Source organism: Magnolia sinica, chromosome 4 (genome assembly GCF_029962835.1).
Source record: "Magnolia sinica isolate HGM2019 chromosome 4, MsV1, whole genome shotgun sequence".
In the NCBI taxonomy this organism is placed as follows: Eukaryota; Viridiplantae; Streptophyta; class Magnoliopsida; order Magnoliales; family Magnoliaceae; genus Magnolia; species Magnolia sinica.
Window position 1 is genome coordinate 24,656,179 of NC_080576.1, and position 17,420 is coordinate 24,673,598.

The window sequence follows — 17,420 nt, forward strand, 5'->3', positions numbered from 1 at the left end:
TCCAAATTACATGGAAGACTTCTTCACATCTTACGAAGAATAGAAAAGAAAGAGAATTTTCTTCTTTTTTAACGAGTAAAAAGTCAATAAGGAGCTTCACACGCAAACACCTCCCCCCCCCCCCAAATCTCAAGAAATTTTGAACATTACAAAATTGACCTGGTTTTATGACTTTTAACCAAAATGAAATTTCATGTTCCCCCTAAGATTGCAGCTTTTGGTTGGTTGGTGGGAAAAAACCAAGGTGCTCACGGTGGACAATTTGAGAAAAAGGGGAATGTGCATTACCAACATATGTGTGTGCTGTATGGCTGATGAAGAGACGATGGATTACCTCTTTATTCATTGCCCATTTTCCTATCAGATTTGGACTTATGTCCTAGCTCGGTTCCATATGTCTTGGGCTTCTCCAGGTTCGGTCCACAGTATGCTCCAAGCTTGGTATAGCTCTAGGTGTGGTAAGAAAAGATCTATTATATGGAGACTCTCCCTTTTGGCAGTTTGGTGGACATTGTGGAAAGAAAGAAATGGTAGATGCTTTAATGGAACCTCAAAGTCGGTCGAGGGTGCTGTTCAAAGGGTGATCTATTTCATAGCGGAATGGAGCTCTTCCATTGTAAAGCTCAATAGTTGTAATTGATCTTTTTTGGGTCATGGTTGATTTGCCTTCTCAGCGGATTAGCTTTCCCCTTCTTCTTCTTGTAATGTTCCTCCTTTTTTTAATATAGTTACCATTACCTTTAAAAAAAAAAAAAAAAAAAAAAAAAAAAAAAAAAAACGTCTTATGATGGAAAGAATGGTCTACGATCAATGGCCCGATCATGTTATCCATGTGATCCAACAACTTGATTGTCACGTCCCTCAAATCCAACGGTCCAAATTGCTCCCTAAAGCAACCCATGTGCATCTTCCCAGTATAGGGTCTTTCAGATGCTCGCATATGCACTATAGGGTCTTCAACACAGATACTCGCCTAGCCACAGAGAAATTGGGGCCCGCCTCCTCTGATACATATGTAAAGGCATGCGTGAAGTGATGTCCTCATCAAAATCCCCTCTAATATTTACAACTGCGAAGATGCTTGACTACCATAGTCATGTGGGGGCATGACTATTCATCGACATGGATGGTGGATTTCATGTCGACTGAGGCTCAAAGATCAGGCTGATCGGAACTTTAGGTGGCCTACACCATGTGGAACAGTTGTGATGAAAATTCACTCCATTAAAATCGTCCATAATTTGTGTGGGGTTCACTGTGATGTGTATATGCATCCAACCTACTCATCTGATGTGCCACCCTAGATGAGTGGATTTCACAAAAAGCAGGACATTCCAAGATTCACGTCGGCCATACCACATGAATTTAGAGTTTTAGGCATGATTTTACACCATCCTTTTGGTGCGGCCCTCATGAGTCTTGGATTGGATTTATTTGTTAGGATCCACGGTGAAAATGTGGGGGTGCCCTTGATGGACGGGGTGGATTTGATGCACACATCCCCCCACATGGTGCTTAGTTGTAGGTGCGCCCTTCGTATGATTATTGCTGGTCAGGCTGTTGCAGTCGTTACTCTCTCTCCCTCTCTTTCTGTCGGTTAGTCTTTAAGAAATCTTGAATATTGTTCTATTAATTAAGCTATCAATTATTTGTAATATTTAATTCTAATTTCTATAATTATAAAATTATTTAATCAGAAAAATAAACCTGACTTGCCTGAGTTGCGCGTTGACTAGCACAGTCAAGTTTTGTGAGCCGACCAAGTCAAGTCCGAGTCTTGAGTAAGCCCACCTTTCTCTCATATAGTCAGTTGTATTCCTCTCCATCCTAAGCCACTATATGGACTTGTGCTATTGTCGAAAATAGTAGTAAATTGGTGGTCAATGTTGAGATTTACTTTGAAATCATTCAACAGTTTGAAATGAAGAGGGAAATAGGGAAAACTTTCTTTTAGAAAGTCTTTCATAAATTTTTTTCTTATGCTAGAGGCTTGCAAGTATCTTTTAGTGGAGCCTTTTGAGTTGTGGATTGGATGGCCAATCCTCCGCTAAATTGGAGGCTGTCTTAACATTGTGCTGTTTCTATTTTGGTGAATGATTATCTATTTTTTGATCAAGTAATTGTGTGGACTGCCTTCAAATCCAACCGTGTGGATTTTATTACCCACACACTTGAAACTCTCCCTATCTGATCACAATGATACCTAACCTTGTCTTCTTTTCCATACAATAACCTATGCAAATCATGGTTGAGCTACTCATTTCTCAGGCTTCCATTTCGGTTACTGGAGCTTCATAAAATTTTTAATTTTCTACTTCACGTTATACCACATGCTACTATTTGAGCAATTCTTACACAATACCCTTGTAACAAAATTTGTTGTTATTTATCATATTAAATCTTGAAATTAAATTAAAATCTTAGAACATTCTACTATTTGAGTTCTCATGCCTGGTTTTTGTGGCGTGTTTGTTTACGGAGAAAGAGAAGAAGAAAAGAGGAGAAAGAATGAAAGGAAGAGAAAATGAGAGATTAGGGTCCCACCACCCCCACGTTTATTAACATGGTTTTTGATGCAAGACGTGTGGTTTAACTACTTGAATGCAGGAGATTATTGACAGATTGACCATAGTAAAGAAAATATAATAACATGCTATCCAACCATGATCTAAAGAGTACCAAAGAGGCAATAAAATTCAGATTTATGATAAAATCACAATCCCACATGAGTAAGAATCATATAAACATAAAAACCCAAGGCCCAGTGAGAGATTGGAACCACCACATTAGCATAGGCAAGGTTCTAAATCAATGGGCAGATTTGGCGCACTTCTAGGGTAGTAAATTTGGGTTTGAAATTAGAGTAAGGAAATTTGGGGATATGGGAATTAGGGTTTGTAGGGAAATAGGGTTTTGAGGGCTATAGTTTGGTTTAAGGTTTTAGGCTTAAGGCTAGGGGTTTAAAGGGAAAAAAGGAATAAGAATCAAGAGGGGAAGAGAGAGGGGAGGGGTTGGCCATACAACACACCGTACGGTCTTGGGTTGATCTGGTTGTATAGCTTGAATGGGGTTGGACTTAGGTGGGTTTAAGATGTGATGAGAATGGATTTTGGGTGAAATCAAAAGGGAAAAGAAGAGATGGAGAGAAATAAAGAGTGGTTGAGAGAGATGGAGAAAGAGAAAGTGAAGAAGATACTTTGGTTGTAGTCTTGTAGAGAATGAGGGAGAAAAAGAAGACAATGGGCTTCACACCCTTGGATTCACATGAAAATCGTCTCTTTTCACAAGAGATTTCCATGCATTGCACATAGGAAGAGAATTAATTATTGTTTTTCTTCTATTTTCAAAACTTCATGCATAAAAAAACCCTAAGGGTTGAAGAACATCCAAGCCTAAATGGGCTCTGGACTACCAAATTATGAAAATGCCCTTTCAGTTCTTTTTTGTTTTCACCATGTCCCAAACCTCACAAAATATCAAATAAATGCACCAAATATGAAATAAATTAGAAAAACACCTAATCTAAGCTAAAAAATAATCCTAAAGTAAATAAAATTCAATGATGTCTGGTGACGACAATGGCCCATGATCAACAATCCGATCAAGCTGCCCATGCGATCCAATGGTCTCACCATCATATTATCGCAATCTAACCGTCCAAATCTCTCAATGAAGCAACCGACATGCATCTTCCTATTGTAGGGTTTTCGAAGATGCATGATTATGCATGTGGGGTCTTCAAGGCCTCAGTGCGGCTCACCCGGGCCCATGTACAAGTCATCGAACCAAAGTGAAGGTTTGATCGACCTCCTCTAGTACACTCTAAATGGCTGGATGTCCTCATCAGTTTTCCATAATTACAATAATGTTATTAGCAACAAAAGCAAGAATACCCATTATATCCTCAACATAAATGAGTTATAGATGGGCCATGGAACAACGCATGTATGATAATACTCCCCCTCAAAGCTAGGGGCATATATATCATGAATGCCCAACTTGACAAAGAAAAGATTTAGTCGATTATGACCCAGAGCTTCCGTGAACATATATGACAGTTGATCTTGGGACTCGATGAACGGCATGCAAATTTCCTTGGTAGTAGCTTTCTCTCGAATGAAGTGACAGTTGACCTCAATATGTTTGGTCCTCTCATGATAGACATGGTTGTTGGCAACATGAGAGGTTACTTGATCATCGCACTACAACTTCATGGGAACCTTAACTATAACCTTAGTTCGCAAATTGGTGTCTTTAGCTAAATGAGTTCACATGTCGCATGGGCCATTTTCTATTTTTTGCCTTAGCACCTGAACGGGCCACAATACTTTGCTTCTTACTCTTCCAAGTAACAAGGTTGCCACCTATAAAAGTACAGTAACTGGATGTAACTTTTAGATGTGGGACCCAAGAAACCTGCATAAATTAACTTACCATGCTGATATGATGTGTAATATCAGGTCAGGTAATTGTTATATAAATTAATTTTCCAATAAGTCGACAATATCTCTCTTGATCATTAATTGACTCCCTTTGATCCACACTAGGTTTTTGATTTGCATCCATGGAAGTTTTGGTGGGCTTAGCCACTAGAAGACCTGTCTCATTCAATAAATCCATCACATACTTTCCTTGTGACAAGTTGATGCCCTTCTTGGACTTGTCCACCTCGATGTCCAAGAAATATTGAGATAACCGAAGTCCTTTGTATAGAAATGCCATTGTAAGAATTTCTTCAACTTGTCAATACCTGTACTGTCACGATGATGAGTCTACATATATAACCAACACAATAGTGCCTGTCTCACTTCGGCTTACAAAAACAGAGTGGTTTTCCTGGATATGTTTTATCCCGAATTTGAACACCACATGTAAACATCTTCAACTAGATTTCCATGAAGAAAAGCATTCTTCATATCAAGCTGATACAATGGCTTATCTAAAATTGCAAAAATGGAACCATATATACTGAGTGAAACTTTGCCGCAAGTGAGGCCCCTAAGTGGTTGATTCCAAGAGTTTGAGATTATCCTTTGGCAACTAACTGGCCTTTTATAGGATCCACTGAGGCATCAGGATTGTATTTTACCGTATACACTCATCTGTATCCAATTGCATGCTTTTCAGTAGGTAATTAAACTAATGTCCAAGTTTGATTTTGATAGTGTCCATAGCTTGTTGCTACCCGTCACAAATCAGAGCCTCCTGGAAGGAATGAGGAACCTGGAAAGAATGAGGAATAGATGTAGCCAACAAAGACGAAGTAAATTGTCGAAATGAAGGAGGTAAACCACTAAATGAAATCAAGTGGGAAATATGATGCCGAGTATATGAACGGATACCCTTACGAAGAGAAATAGGTAAATTACCTTCATTTGATCGTGGAAGTAAGGACTCAGAAGCATGATGATCTATTAATGGATTTGAAGGATTAGTAAAAGGCACGATCGTATGTATTCCATCTCCATGTTTGGAATGTTTGGAGTAAACTTGCAGAGGCTGATTTGCATGTTACACAGACACCTCCCTAACTTGTCTTAGAATTAGGTATAATGGGAAGAGTAGTTATGGAGCTCTCTTCAAATTATAAAGACTTTCCTTAGAGACATATGAAGCTTGTTCAAAGAACGTGACCTCAGCTAACACATAATGTCTCTGGGAGATAGGATTATGACATTTGTATTCCCACTGGGTACGAGAGTACCTAATAAAAATACATTTGATATCCCTTGGTTCAAACTTGTCATGAACATTATCAAGATGATGCACGAAACACACACAACCGAACACCTTTCGAGGAATAGAGTAGAAAGGAATTTGATGACACAAGATAAAGAGAGGTGACTTTCCATCTAGGATAGATGAATCCATATGATTTATAGATAGCATGCAGTTATAATTTTATCACTATAAATTATTTTCGGAATCTTTATATTCAACAACAATGCTCTAGTGACCTCAAGTAAATGGTGGCTCTTATGTTCAACTACTCCATCTTGTTGTGGTGTGGGTGCACATGAAGTTTGGTGAATATTGCCATTAGATGAAAGATATGAGTTAAAGTCGTGAATAAATATTCCCTAATGTTAATTTAATGTAGAACACAAACTTTAGAATTGAATTGAGTTTGTGCTTCCACATGAAATTCTTTAAACAAGAAAATACTTCTGATCAATCTTTCATCAAATGTAGCCATGTCATACGAGATAATCATCCACAAAAATAACATAGTACTTAAAAAGAAAATAAGTTAGTAAGATAAATTGGACCTCAAATATTATAATGTATTAAATAAAAAGGTTTATCACTTCTCTTGTTCACATGAGGCAGAAATGACACTTTATGGTGCTTACTCAATTGACAATCCTCACACTCTAATCTAGGCACATGCGACGATTATGGAACTAGACTCTTCAAAGTACTTGATGAGGGATGGCTAAGCCTGGAATGCACTGATGTGGAGAGATATCTGTCCGTAATGCAACTTCGGTTATTCCACTATAGAGTTCATTCGCTTTATGCCCTCCATCAATCATTCTCTCCTTTCTTTAGATCTTGGAATTTACAATAAGAAGGACAAAATGTGATAGAACAATTTAGGGAGTTGGTTAGCTTACTGACAAATAATAAACTCAAATTTAGGAATATAAAGTATTGATGGCAATGAAGGAGATGGGGTAGGACAAGCAGTGACAAACCCAAACACATGGGTTGAAGTACCATATGGTGTTGTGACAAAAGATATGGACAATGAGTGTACTAACTAAGACAATACAATGTGCTTATTGGCACATGACTGGAAGCTTCCCAGTTAATGACCCAGGGAATACCATTAGACGATGTAAGAGAAAGGATACCTGACTGCGTAGAGTAGCCGTGGATGATGATACACAAGTGGAACTATCCTCTAGAAGTCTAGTATATTCTTCCTTGAATAGTATAATTGTATCACCTATAGTATTGGGCTTAGAAACGGAGGAGAGAGGCTTGGAGACATAACCCTCAGTGCCATTATTGGAAGAACAAACATGATTCGTCCAAGCAGGCTTACTAATAAGGTCCCAATATGTATCAGCTATGTGGTTACTAAGGCCACAATGAGTGCACTGTTGATTGGATGATCACAATTGTGCTACCATTGAAATCCGTACCACGACCTCCATAATTATTTCTACCTCCAAAGCTACCCCCCCCAATTGCCACTATCTCCTTTATTGGATGTTGAAACAAATGCAGAAGCAGCAGAACGATGTGATGAACGTGAGCTCTGCACACTAACTGCAAGTTGAACTCGAGCAAATGCCTTAATAATGGATGGGATCTCATTGCTTCGAAGGATCCGAGGTTGGATAGGTTCAAACTTCAAACTTAGGATGAAGACCAGAGAAGGATTTAGCAACATGGAATTCCTCTCTCAGCCATCTTATAGTCTCATAATCAGTAGATGTGGGCTGATGTATGTTTAATTCTTCCCATATGTCTCACAAGGTTGAATAATACTCTCCAATGCTCTTATCTCCATGTCAAAGAGCAAAGATATTTTGTAGTAACTCATAGATATGAATAAATGCTTTTTTTCTTGAATACATCTCTTTTGAATTATCCCAGACTTCCTTACTGTCTTGATAAAGATGACATTCACCGTAGTATTAGGCTCCATACGATTTCATAACAACCGTCTAATTTGAGCATCCTCTGTCACTCAATCTTCATGTTCTATTGAACTTTCTTCAGGTTTGGGAAAAGTCAAATACTTATTTCCTTTTTCTCATAAGGAAAACCTCTATTGATGTGGCCCATTGGAAGTAATTTGCTCTATTGAGTTTAATCGATGTACTTTCAAAGTTTATTGACTCAAATGGAGACATAAATTGGTTTTGGCTTCATTATTGACATCCATTGATGTAGGCGAAATCAAATACACATGGGAAGAACGTTTAACTTTAACTTATCCAGCAGGCCATCATGTATTCCAGAAAACCATGCATATCAACGAACGTGATCACTTGATAGCACTGTTTGATAAAAAAAACTTTGCACGCACACTTGTTCTCTAATCCTTGCCATATGCGACTTTCACACACATTTTAGATCTCAGGTTTAGCCACACTCGCAAACCCGACCACACGCATGATGGTCCACTTTTGTCCATCACAATGGTGCTATAAGAAAGTGGGCCTCACACGTATTCATGATACACGACCCTCTATATAGTGGTTGGAAGAGAATTTGTGTAGAGTAGCCTGCATCGACTTTAAAAAAAAATCACCTCAAGTAAATAGAAGAGGGAAAAGAGAGGGAACAAGGAAGTTGATGGAAGAAATCAATGCCTGAATTGATTTTGCTACGATACCATGTGGTGTGATTGATAAAAAAGAAAGAAAAGAAGAAAAGGAGAGAATGAACGGATGAAGAGAAGGAGAGTAGGATTTACATGGCCCTTTGATGCAGGACAACTAACCACTTGCTCTAAAAGCTCGAACTGATAGAGCATGGCAAATCAATCCCTTTATCTCATATAGCCCAGGCCCCACATCCCATGGGTTAGGACCTCGGTTGAACCCCCCACGTGGGCCCCACTTCACATGAGTTTTGAGCCACTTGCCTCACACAGGTGGGGCCCGCCTCACACGAGCCGACCACCCTGAGTGTGCCCCTACATCTCACATGCCACCCCACTGAAGCCCGGTGTGAAAATGCCTTTGCATTAATCACCCCCTGTGATGAGTCTCGAACACAAGACCTCCCGCTCTGATACCACTTTGATGCAGGACAACTAACCACTTGCTGCTTGGGTTCGAGTCCTTGCCTCAGTGGCAGACTCTGAGGAGTTTCAACACGAGGTCTTGGGTTCGAAACCCATAGGCGGTGAAATTCCACTAGCGTGTGTGGGTTTGTAAAAAAAAAAAAAAAACACTAACTACTTGCTCGAAAAACACGAACTGATAAAGCATGGAGAATCAATCCCTTTATCTCATAGCCCAGGCCCCACATCCCATGTTTAGGACCTTGGCCGAACCCCCCTCATGGGCCCCACTTCACACGAGCCCCCCCCCCCCCCCACTCGAGCCCGGTGTGAAAATGCCCCTGCATTACCCTAGCTCTCTCTTGTTTATTAACATGGTTTTCAATGATAACAATAATGCCATTAGTAACAAAAGCAAAAAATACCATTATGTCCTGAACATGGATGGGCCATGGAACTACCCATATCTGATAACAACTTTTTTGGGCTTGCATTTGTCATTTTGTTTTTTATGCTCTTGGTGTAATTTACTCAGTGATTATCCGTGATTGAAGCAGAACTTGGTTAATCTTCTTCTTCTTTATTTTTTGGATGGTTTATTGGATCCCTCAATCTCATGCTTTTTATTTCCAGAAATAATATGGGAGGAAGCAATGAATGGGACAACCGTATGATGGATACCTTGAAAAACTTTGATCTTAGCAGTCCTGAGGTCAAGCAGCAATTTGGTGAGTTGGAAACAGTAACTACTTATTTTATGCCTTATCTTGTAGGGATTTCTATATACACATCTAGTATAAAGTTTTCTTCTTTTTGGACAAATAAATAGTGATTTATTAGAAAGCAAAAGAGGTACTCTTCTTCACTTAGTCAAGGTACATAAGCTGGCTGAGTGACCCCTTTGCTGGAGCATCTTCAATGGAACTGGCCCTCTCCCAATACATGCCTGAATTAGTCTGATCTTCTACATTTATACCAAAAATAAATCCGGTCCACTCCGCAAGTGGACCCTAATATTGGAAACAGGTGGATGGGTTAGAAAACTTCGGCCCAAGTTTTTTGGAGCCGTACATTTGTTTTGCAAACTGTGGCCCACCTGACCAGTGGATCAACCTGATTCTTGGGCTAGGGCATCAATATAATGGTGCCTTCTGATGGATGGATTGAATCTTGGACCTATTGTGCCACAATGGCACATGTGTGGTGTGTACATTAGCTTTATTGCACATGCATGTGGGTTTAGCAAAGCTCATGCTTTAATATCCTTTACAATGGATGCATAACTGGCATGGAAAGAAAAAGGAAGTTTCTCCTTGATATGTTGGTCAGATACATCTTCACTGCACATTTATGGGTTCTTAGCGTTCAATAATCATTTCGGCAGCAGTTACCTGGACTTAATCTACTGTTACCATTTTTGCAGTATGTGCATACATGATTAGACCTTTCATGCTGTCTTAATGAACTCTCTTTTTTCAGAGCTCTGACATGTTTGGCATAATCATGCATTGGTTGCTACTTTTTTTTTTTTTTTCCCATTTATTGCATGCCTATACAGGTCAGAGTGTCATCATGCCTGATGGATATGAAAACATGTAGTCTTTATTACACAAAGCTATTTGGTGATAATTAATTAATTATTCTGTTCCCCCAGTATTTAATGGGCAGCAGGTCATACAGGATTTTTAAATCAAGCTGCCTTTTAGTTTCTTCAATTCTCCCATTTCCAATTTTGCAGACCAAATTGGGCTCACCCCGGAAGAAGTCATTTCAAAAATTATGGCAAATCCTGAAGTCGCTATGGCATTTCAAAATCCAAAAGTGCAAGCAGCCATCATGGATGTATGTGATGGAACCTGGTACTTCAAATTCAGATGGACTTTTATTTTCCTTCTTTGATCTGACAATTGTTTACTTTTGCAGTGTTCACAGAACCCTCTGAGTATAGCGAAGTATCAAAACGATAAAGAGGTAAGAATCCAAACCTGATTCTCTATCCCATAATGTAGAATGCAAAGTAGTGGTGACCAAGTAGGTTCTTTTTTTTTTTCTTGTAAATGCCATCACTTTCGGCAGTAGTCGCTAGAAATCTATCCAATGAGTTGTTGAACTCTGAATAGAAGGAATAGAAGGAACAAATGAATGAAGCATCTCTACTGATTAAGTGAAATACGAGCACTAAATTGGTGTTTTGTTATAGGGGAAGAGTACAGTCAAGATTGAGAATTTTTGTCCAGTGGATTGAACCCATCAGCAATGTTCTCTGGGTAGTTTTAGGCTGCAACTGATCCTGAGGTCTCATCTTTGTGATACTGAGTACCATTCAATCGAGCTATGAGCTTGTTTGGTGCTGGAAATGGATGCAGTCTTGGATATGCATTCTTTGAAGTGTTGAGGTTGCATTGATACTAGGGTTCTACTTCATTCATTGTGCGCGAAAGTATAGATATAGGAGAAATAAAGAATGACAGGGATTTTCATTTATTGAGTAATTATTATGAACCATGTCATCATTGTCATTGTAATCATGGCTTCATGCAGTTACTTGGGGTTGTCTTTATGATATCTGTTTCACCAATCAGTTCTATCCAAGGCACTGAACAAGCTTTCATATCCCTTCTTGCCATCTCGCTTAAAGTTCTTTTAGGTTTTCCTCATCCTTTTTCCAGGCTTTTCATTCGTAATCAAAGTTGCGCTCCTTACTATAGCTGTCTTTGGTCTTCATTGCATAGGACTAAATCATCTGAATCCACTCTCCATCATTTTATCTCCCATTAGAACTGTTTCAGATGCCCCCCTTCTTAATTCTATCCGAGTAGTCTTCATTAACAATCATCTCAACATCCTCATCTTCACAACACTTGTCCTCTTCTCATGTTGCCTTCTGACTGCCCAACATTGCATAGGCAGCATACTGGGTTGTTAATTATTAAAAAAAACATATATTAATTTGTCACAATCGTATGCTATATAAATATCTTATCTAGTGTAGTTAAAGGCTCCAGGTGCACCCGCTGCTATAGTGCCCGAAAACCTAGGCGTGTGCTTGGAGTTTCCAGGTGCAATTTTCTACTTTTACATCATACAAATATTAATATTTTAGTTATTTAGTGTGTGTGTGTGTGTGTGTGTGTGTGTGTGTGTGTGTGTAGGTTAGTTTTTTAAAACAATTAAAGTCCAAACCATTCAATGCCTCTTTGCCCGAAAAGGCATTTCCCCAAAATTTCTTAAATTCCCCCAATACTAAATACTAATTTTCCAACTTCCAAAATTCCAACCCTAAATTTCCCATTTTCCCAACACCCCCGAAGTTATCAATCCAAAATCACAAATTTGCCTAAATCTCTAAAATTTCAAAACCTCGGGTCCATTTTTTCAAAGTCCCTGAATCTTCTCACCTAAAATTTTCAATTCCTCAAAAATCCCCAATTCATCTTCAATCTCTTGTACGTCACCCACGGAAGTGGAGGTGTTAGAGGTAGCTTTGCTCCATGTGGCCAAGAGTGGAAGTGGGGAGCTCGGTCTTGCCTTAAACAAGTTTGATCTTCCAACCCCCGTCAACGAAGCATGCTCCGGTGTACGAGCGACAATGGCTAGTGCAAAAAGGTAGCTCAGGGTTGTGATGCATCAAGTAGGTAAAATGGCGGGAGTGATGTTTGGTAACAGGGTAGAAGATTATTATGTGTTGTTTTCATACGTGAGAGCAAGAGGAAGTTCACGACCTCAACCTGCCCCTCAGAGGAAGGCCCAACGTTCTCCTAGAGGTTAGAGAGAATTCGATAGTCTTGCTTTAGATTTTAATTTCTTGCCTAGTTAACTTGAGTTGGGGATCAAGAAGGGAAGAAGGGGAAGGTCAATATCTAGATGAACATATTATGCTAGAATGTTTGAGCTTTGGGATGTTCGCAGAAGAGTGGAAAAATCAAGGATATTTGTTGGAGGTGGAGGCCTCAGGTGATATCCTTTTAAGAATCCAAGTTGCAAGCTGTTGACAAGAAGATCACGGATTCACTGTGGTGAGCATCTTCTAACAATTGGTTGGTCATTGAGTTTTTAGGCTCAATAAGGGGCATTCTGGTTGCTTGGGACTCCAACGTCTAGTCTAAGGAGGCCACGTGGGGAGGCTCATTCTTGCTATTAGTGGTTCTCATAGACGTGACTTCCAGTTGCAAATGGTGCTTTACATCAGTGTATGGGCCGAATCAAGCTGCGAGAAGGCACACTTTTTGGGAAGAGCTTGGCAAAGTGCGTGATATGTTCGTCTATCCATGGTGCATTGGTGAAGACTTCTATGTGGCTAGATTCTCCTTCAAGAAGTCCAGAGGGGGGAAAAATCACACGCAGCATGGAGGAGTTCTCAGCTTGGGTAGGTAGTCACGGGCTTGTGGATCTTCCAATGACAAACAGAAAATATTCCTGTTCTAACGAACAGGCTAAGCCAATCATGTCTAGGCTGGACAAATTCTTATTGTTCGTGGATTTGGTTGAGAAATTTCCCTTGGCCACATCGAGAGGGTTGCCAAACTGTTTTTGATCATCACCCCATCTTTTTGGAAGCGGTGACAAAGAGTTGGGGGCTGAAACCTTTCTGTTTTGAATTATCTTGGTTAGAGGTAGAAGGTTTTGTTGATCGCATTAAAGTATGGTGGGAGTCATTCAAAGTTGAGGGCTATGCTAGCTTTCATCTAAGTCAAAAGTTGAAGTTATTAAAGGGTAAAATCATCTTGTGGAAGTGGGAATTCTTAGGGAGGCATAAAGAGGAGATGGACGAGTTTTTGAAGGGTATTCATGCTCTTGACATAAAGGTGGAATATTTGGTTTTGTCGGAGGAGGAAAGGGCTAGAAGGGCTTGGTTGGCTCAAGAATATTTGAGTCATCTTAAGGAGGAAGGATCTCTTCTTGCGAATGAGGGATGGGATAGGTCCTTTGAGGATGATTTGGAGGTGATTAGCCTTTCTGACACCGACGCTACCTCTCTTTAGAGGCCTTTCTCGGACAAAGAAGTTAAAGTTGTGGTGACATCTTTGGGAAGGGACAAGGCCCTAGGCCCTGATGGCTTTCCAATGGCTTTTTATTAGAATTTTTGGGCGGTGGTTAAGGAGGATGTTATGATCTTTATTTCAGAGTTTTACGATAGGGGTTTCTTATCAATGGAGTTGGGCACGTCCTTCATTGCCATTATCTTGAAGATAATGGCAATGACCTAAAAGATTTAAGGCTAATAAGCTTAATTGGCGGGCCGTATTAGATTCTAGCGAAAATGTTATCTTCAAGGTTTTAAATGGTTTTGGCGACAATTATGTCTAAGAATCAGGGTGCATTCATTGAGGGTAGGAAGATCATCTATAGTGTTCTTATAGTGCACAAATGCATCAATTCTAGATACAAGGAGGGAATCGGTGGTGTAGTGTATAAGTTGGGAATTGCAGAAAGTGTAAATTCATGTGAACTGAGATTTTTTAGACTACATGCTCCGATGCATAGGATGTGGGTCAAAGTGTAGAGGATGGATTAGAGTGTATCAGTTTTGCTAAATTGTCTTGGTGAACGACTCTCCAAAAAGCTTCTTCAAGCCCTTGAGGGGTATTAGGCAAGGAGATCCACTCTCCTGATATTTGTTCATAGTGGTGGTAGAGGCTTTGGGTAGGATGCTAGCAAAAGGGCAAGAAGTTGGCCTCTTTTGAGGGTTTAGGGTGGCTAGGAAGAACCCTCCGGTTTCTCATTTGTAATTCATTAACGGGTACTCCTCTTCTATGAAGATGGCGAGGGTATGGTGGAAAAGTTGAGAATGATTATCATATGTTTCAAAGCAATTTTGGGCCTAAAAGTTAATCTTCCCAAGAACAAGATGCTGGGAGTGCGTCTTCTGAAGAGGTGGATCGGTCGGTGAGGGTGTTAGGATGCAAAACGGGAGCCTTTCCATCGACCTATCTCTGGCTTCCCTTCTGTGTTGGGAAGCCAAAAATGCAATTATGGAACATAGCTGTGGAGCAATTTGAAATGAAGCTAGCTAAATGGAAATGTCGTTAAAATCTCTTGGTGGTTGTATAGCGCTCATCAAGTCAGCTTTATTGAATCTCCCATTGTATTTTATCTCCCTTTTTAGGTGTCCAAAGTCCATCCTAAACAGACTAGAGAAGTTGAGGAGATATTTCTTGTGGTAGGGATTGGATGATGAAAAGAAGTTTCACTTATTAGGGTGGGTTGAATTATGTGGAAGAAGACTTGTAGTGGAGAGAGGTCATCGTGAGAAAGTATGATTGCTATGGAGGAGGATGGCCTTGGCGGGTTAGAGATTCCTCCCTACATAGAGCCTCTGCTATATGGAAGGGAATCTCATCACTAGAGGAGGATGTTAGAGCTGGGATTGGTTTCTCACTTGGCAATGATGCAGGGATCCGATTTTGAGAAGATGTGTGGGCCGGCTATTCTCCTCTTCAGGCTGAGTTCCCAAGAAAACCGGCTCTCCTTGGGAAAGGACACTTTGGTTTCTGATTGTTTTTCCATTGTAGGAAACAACATAGTTTGGTCCCCTCCTCGTTGACAAGGAAAGTGGAGGAATTTGTTAGTTTGCTGGATAAGCTTCTCTTGTATGTTCCAGTGAGAGAAGATCAGGACAAACTGGTATGGCTTAAAGGACAAATCAGGTTGATCCTTGGTTCGATCTTTCTATGGGTGGCTATGGAATCCAAATAAGGGTGAGCGTTGATGTGATCACGTCCCATGTGTGGTACTAACAATCGATTGGCTGGCTGGCAGGGGGAGAGTCCTCACCATTGATAATCTTCATAAAAGGTCTATGGTTCTTCCCAAGATATGTGTGATGTGCATGGAGGGTGCGGATTTAATCAACCACCTATTCATTCATTGTAAATTTATTTTGGAGCTGTGGTGTTAGTTTATTAACTCCTTGGTATTTCATGGGCCATGCCTTGAGACCTTACTCTCTAGTTGGCACGGTGTGAGAATTGGGAGATAGAGACCGACCATTCTGGCTCTAGTGGGTGGTTTGGGGGGGGGGGGTGGGGGGGCGGCGGCAAGAAATAGTAGATGCTTTCGAAATGTCTCTAGCAAGGGAGTAGAGGTGTCTTTTAGGGCTAAATCCATTGTTTTGGAACCGGCTTCGTGCATTAAGTCCTTAAAAGATTGTAAGTTTTTTGCTTTACTTGTAATCTTTTGTGCCAGCTCGGCGCTTGTTCAATAAATTTCTTGTTACCCTTCAAAATCAAAATAAAAATAAAAATCTTATAAAACAGTGGTAAATATATTACATGCTATACTTGGCTACAGGAATACCTAATTTAGCCATCAAGTGTCAGTCAGTAATTCATGTCAATATATATTGATATGTTATGCGGAACTTGTTTTGGAGCCTTGAGGACTGGAAAGGGTGGTTCTAAGGACTCCTAAATCTGTTTTTGATAATCCTTTTATCTTGTAGAAGGAAATGAAATTTAAAGGTGAACTCGTTTAAAAACTTTCCACATTTTAAAATCTTTTCATGGTTCGCTCTTAGGTAGGTGTGGAGCAAATACTTACAGAGCTACATGGCATGTACATGATTGAGGGATACTGTTGGTGATTTAATCACTAGCTTCTGCATGATGTACCTGGAAATTCTTATACTATTTTATTATATTGGATACTCTTTTATCTTTTACGATACTAGCAGCCTCATGTGAGGAAGTTTAGCATATGTGATCCTCTTTTATGATAGTAGTAGGCCCATGCGAGGAGAGAGAGAAAATGGGTTCCGTTTGTTATAATATGCTTAATTCTTGTCTCTTATAATACATTTTGCCTATTTATCATCTCAGTTTTGTTCTTCCTGATATTCACGGTTTTAATTTTTGAGTTTATTGGTGTCTGTTTGAAAATTTCTTCTCAGATTATGGATGTATTCAACAAGATATCAGAACTGTTTCCTGGGGTGACGGGTGCACCTTGACTGCTTCTGTTCCGCTAGAGCTGCAGTGGCTTGGTTCTAACATCATTGCTGTGTTCTCTATCCCATTTTTGCCTACCCAAATGTCTGAGTAGTGGCTTTCATGCTCTATCACGAGGGTGAAAGCCTTCAACAGGGGCTTGGATAAAGGTAGTTTCTTCTTTGCGCCCCTCTGTTGTTGTTTGCAAAGTCCATCCGGTTTCATATGAGTTTTTCTGATTGGGCTGTTACGAGATGAAGTAGTTTGTATCTTTTGAAAAAAAAGAAAAATGATGCAGTAGTTTGTATCTTTTGAAAAATAAGAAAAATGATGCAGTAGTTTGTAGCACTGTTAAATATTTGTGCAGTTTATCCCTTTAATTATGCAAATGTCAGAGAAGTATCAGGAAACATAGGCTTTCTTCCTCAAGTATAGGACAGTTCAATCGAAACCTCAAATGGTTCTCCTTTCGAATTTCTCTTCTTCTTGTTGTATTGTTTTCTTCATACTTGGTGATGGTTGCTTTGGAAAGTTCTGCATGTTTTAGATGTAGTGGGAGTTTTACTGTCTGCCAGTTGTGTTTTGCTGCTCTAGGTTGCAGCTTTCTAAGAGGACTGTGTAGTTTCCTGGAGTAAGAAGAGAATGGATACTCAATGGCAGATGAAGACTGTTCTAGAAATGCTCAGGAGGACCAATGGTAGGATCATCAATAGATCTCCATCCTCATGGATCGAAGAGAAGAGCAAACA

At 39.8% G+C, this 17,420-nt stretch overlaps 1 protein-coding gene across 1 annotated transcript in view; it reads left to right on the forward strand.

Moving 5' to 3' along the window:
• The window catches only part of LOC131242812 (protein TIC 40, chloroplastic), a 41,230-nt gene extending 24,085 nt beyond the window's left edge, over window positions 1–17,145 (forward strand). Inside the window, exons 11-14 of the mRNA XM_058241709.1 lie at window positions 9,380–9,474; window positions 10,485–10,588; window positions 10,670–10,717; window positions 16,635–17,145. Coding sequence (XP_058097692.1) covers window positions 9,380–9,474; window positions 10,485–10,588; window positions 10,670–10,717; window positions 16,635–16,694 — 307 coding nt within the window. The 3' untranslated portion in view covers window positions 16,695–17,145. The remainder of the gene's footprint in view (window positions 1–9,379; window positions 9,475–10,484; window positions 10,589–10,669; window positions 10,718–16,634) is intronic.
• Window positions 17,146–17,420: the final 275 nt, after the last annotated feature.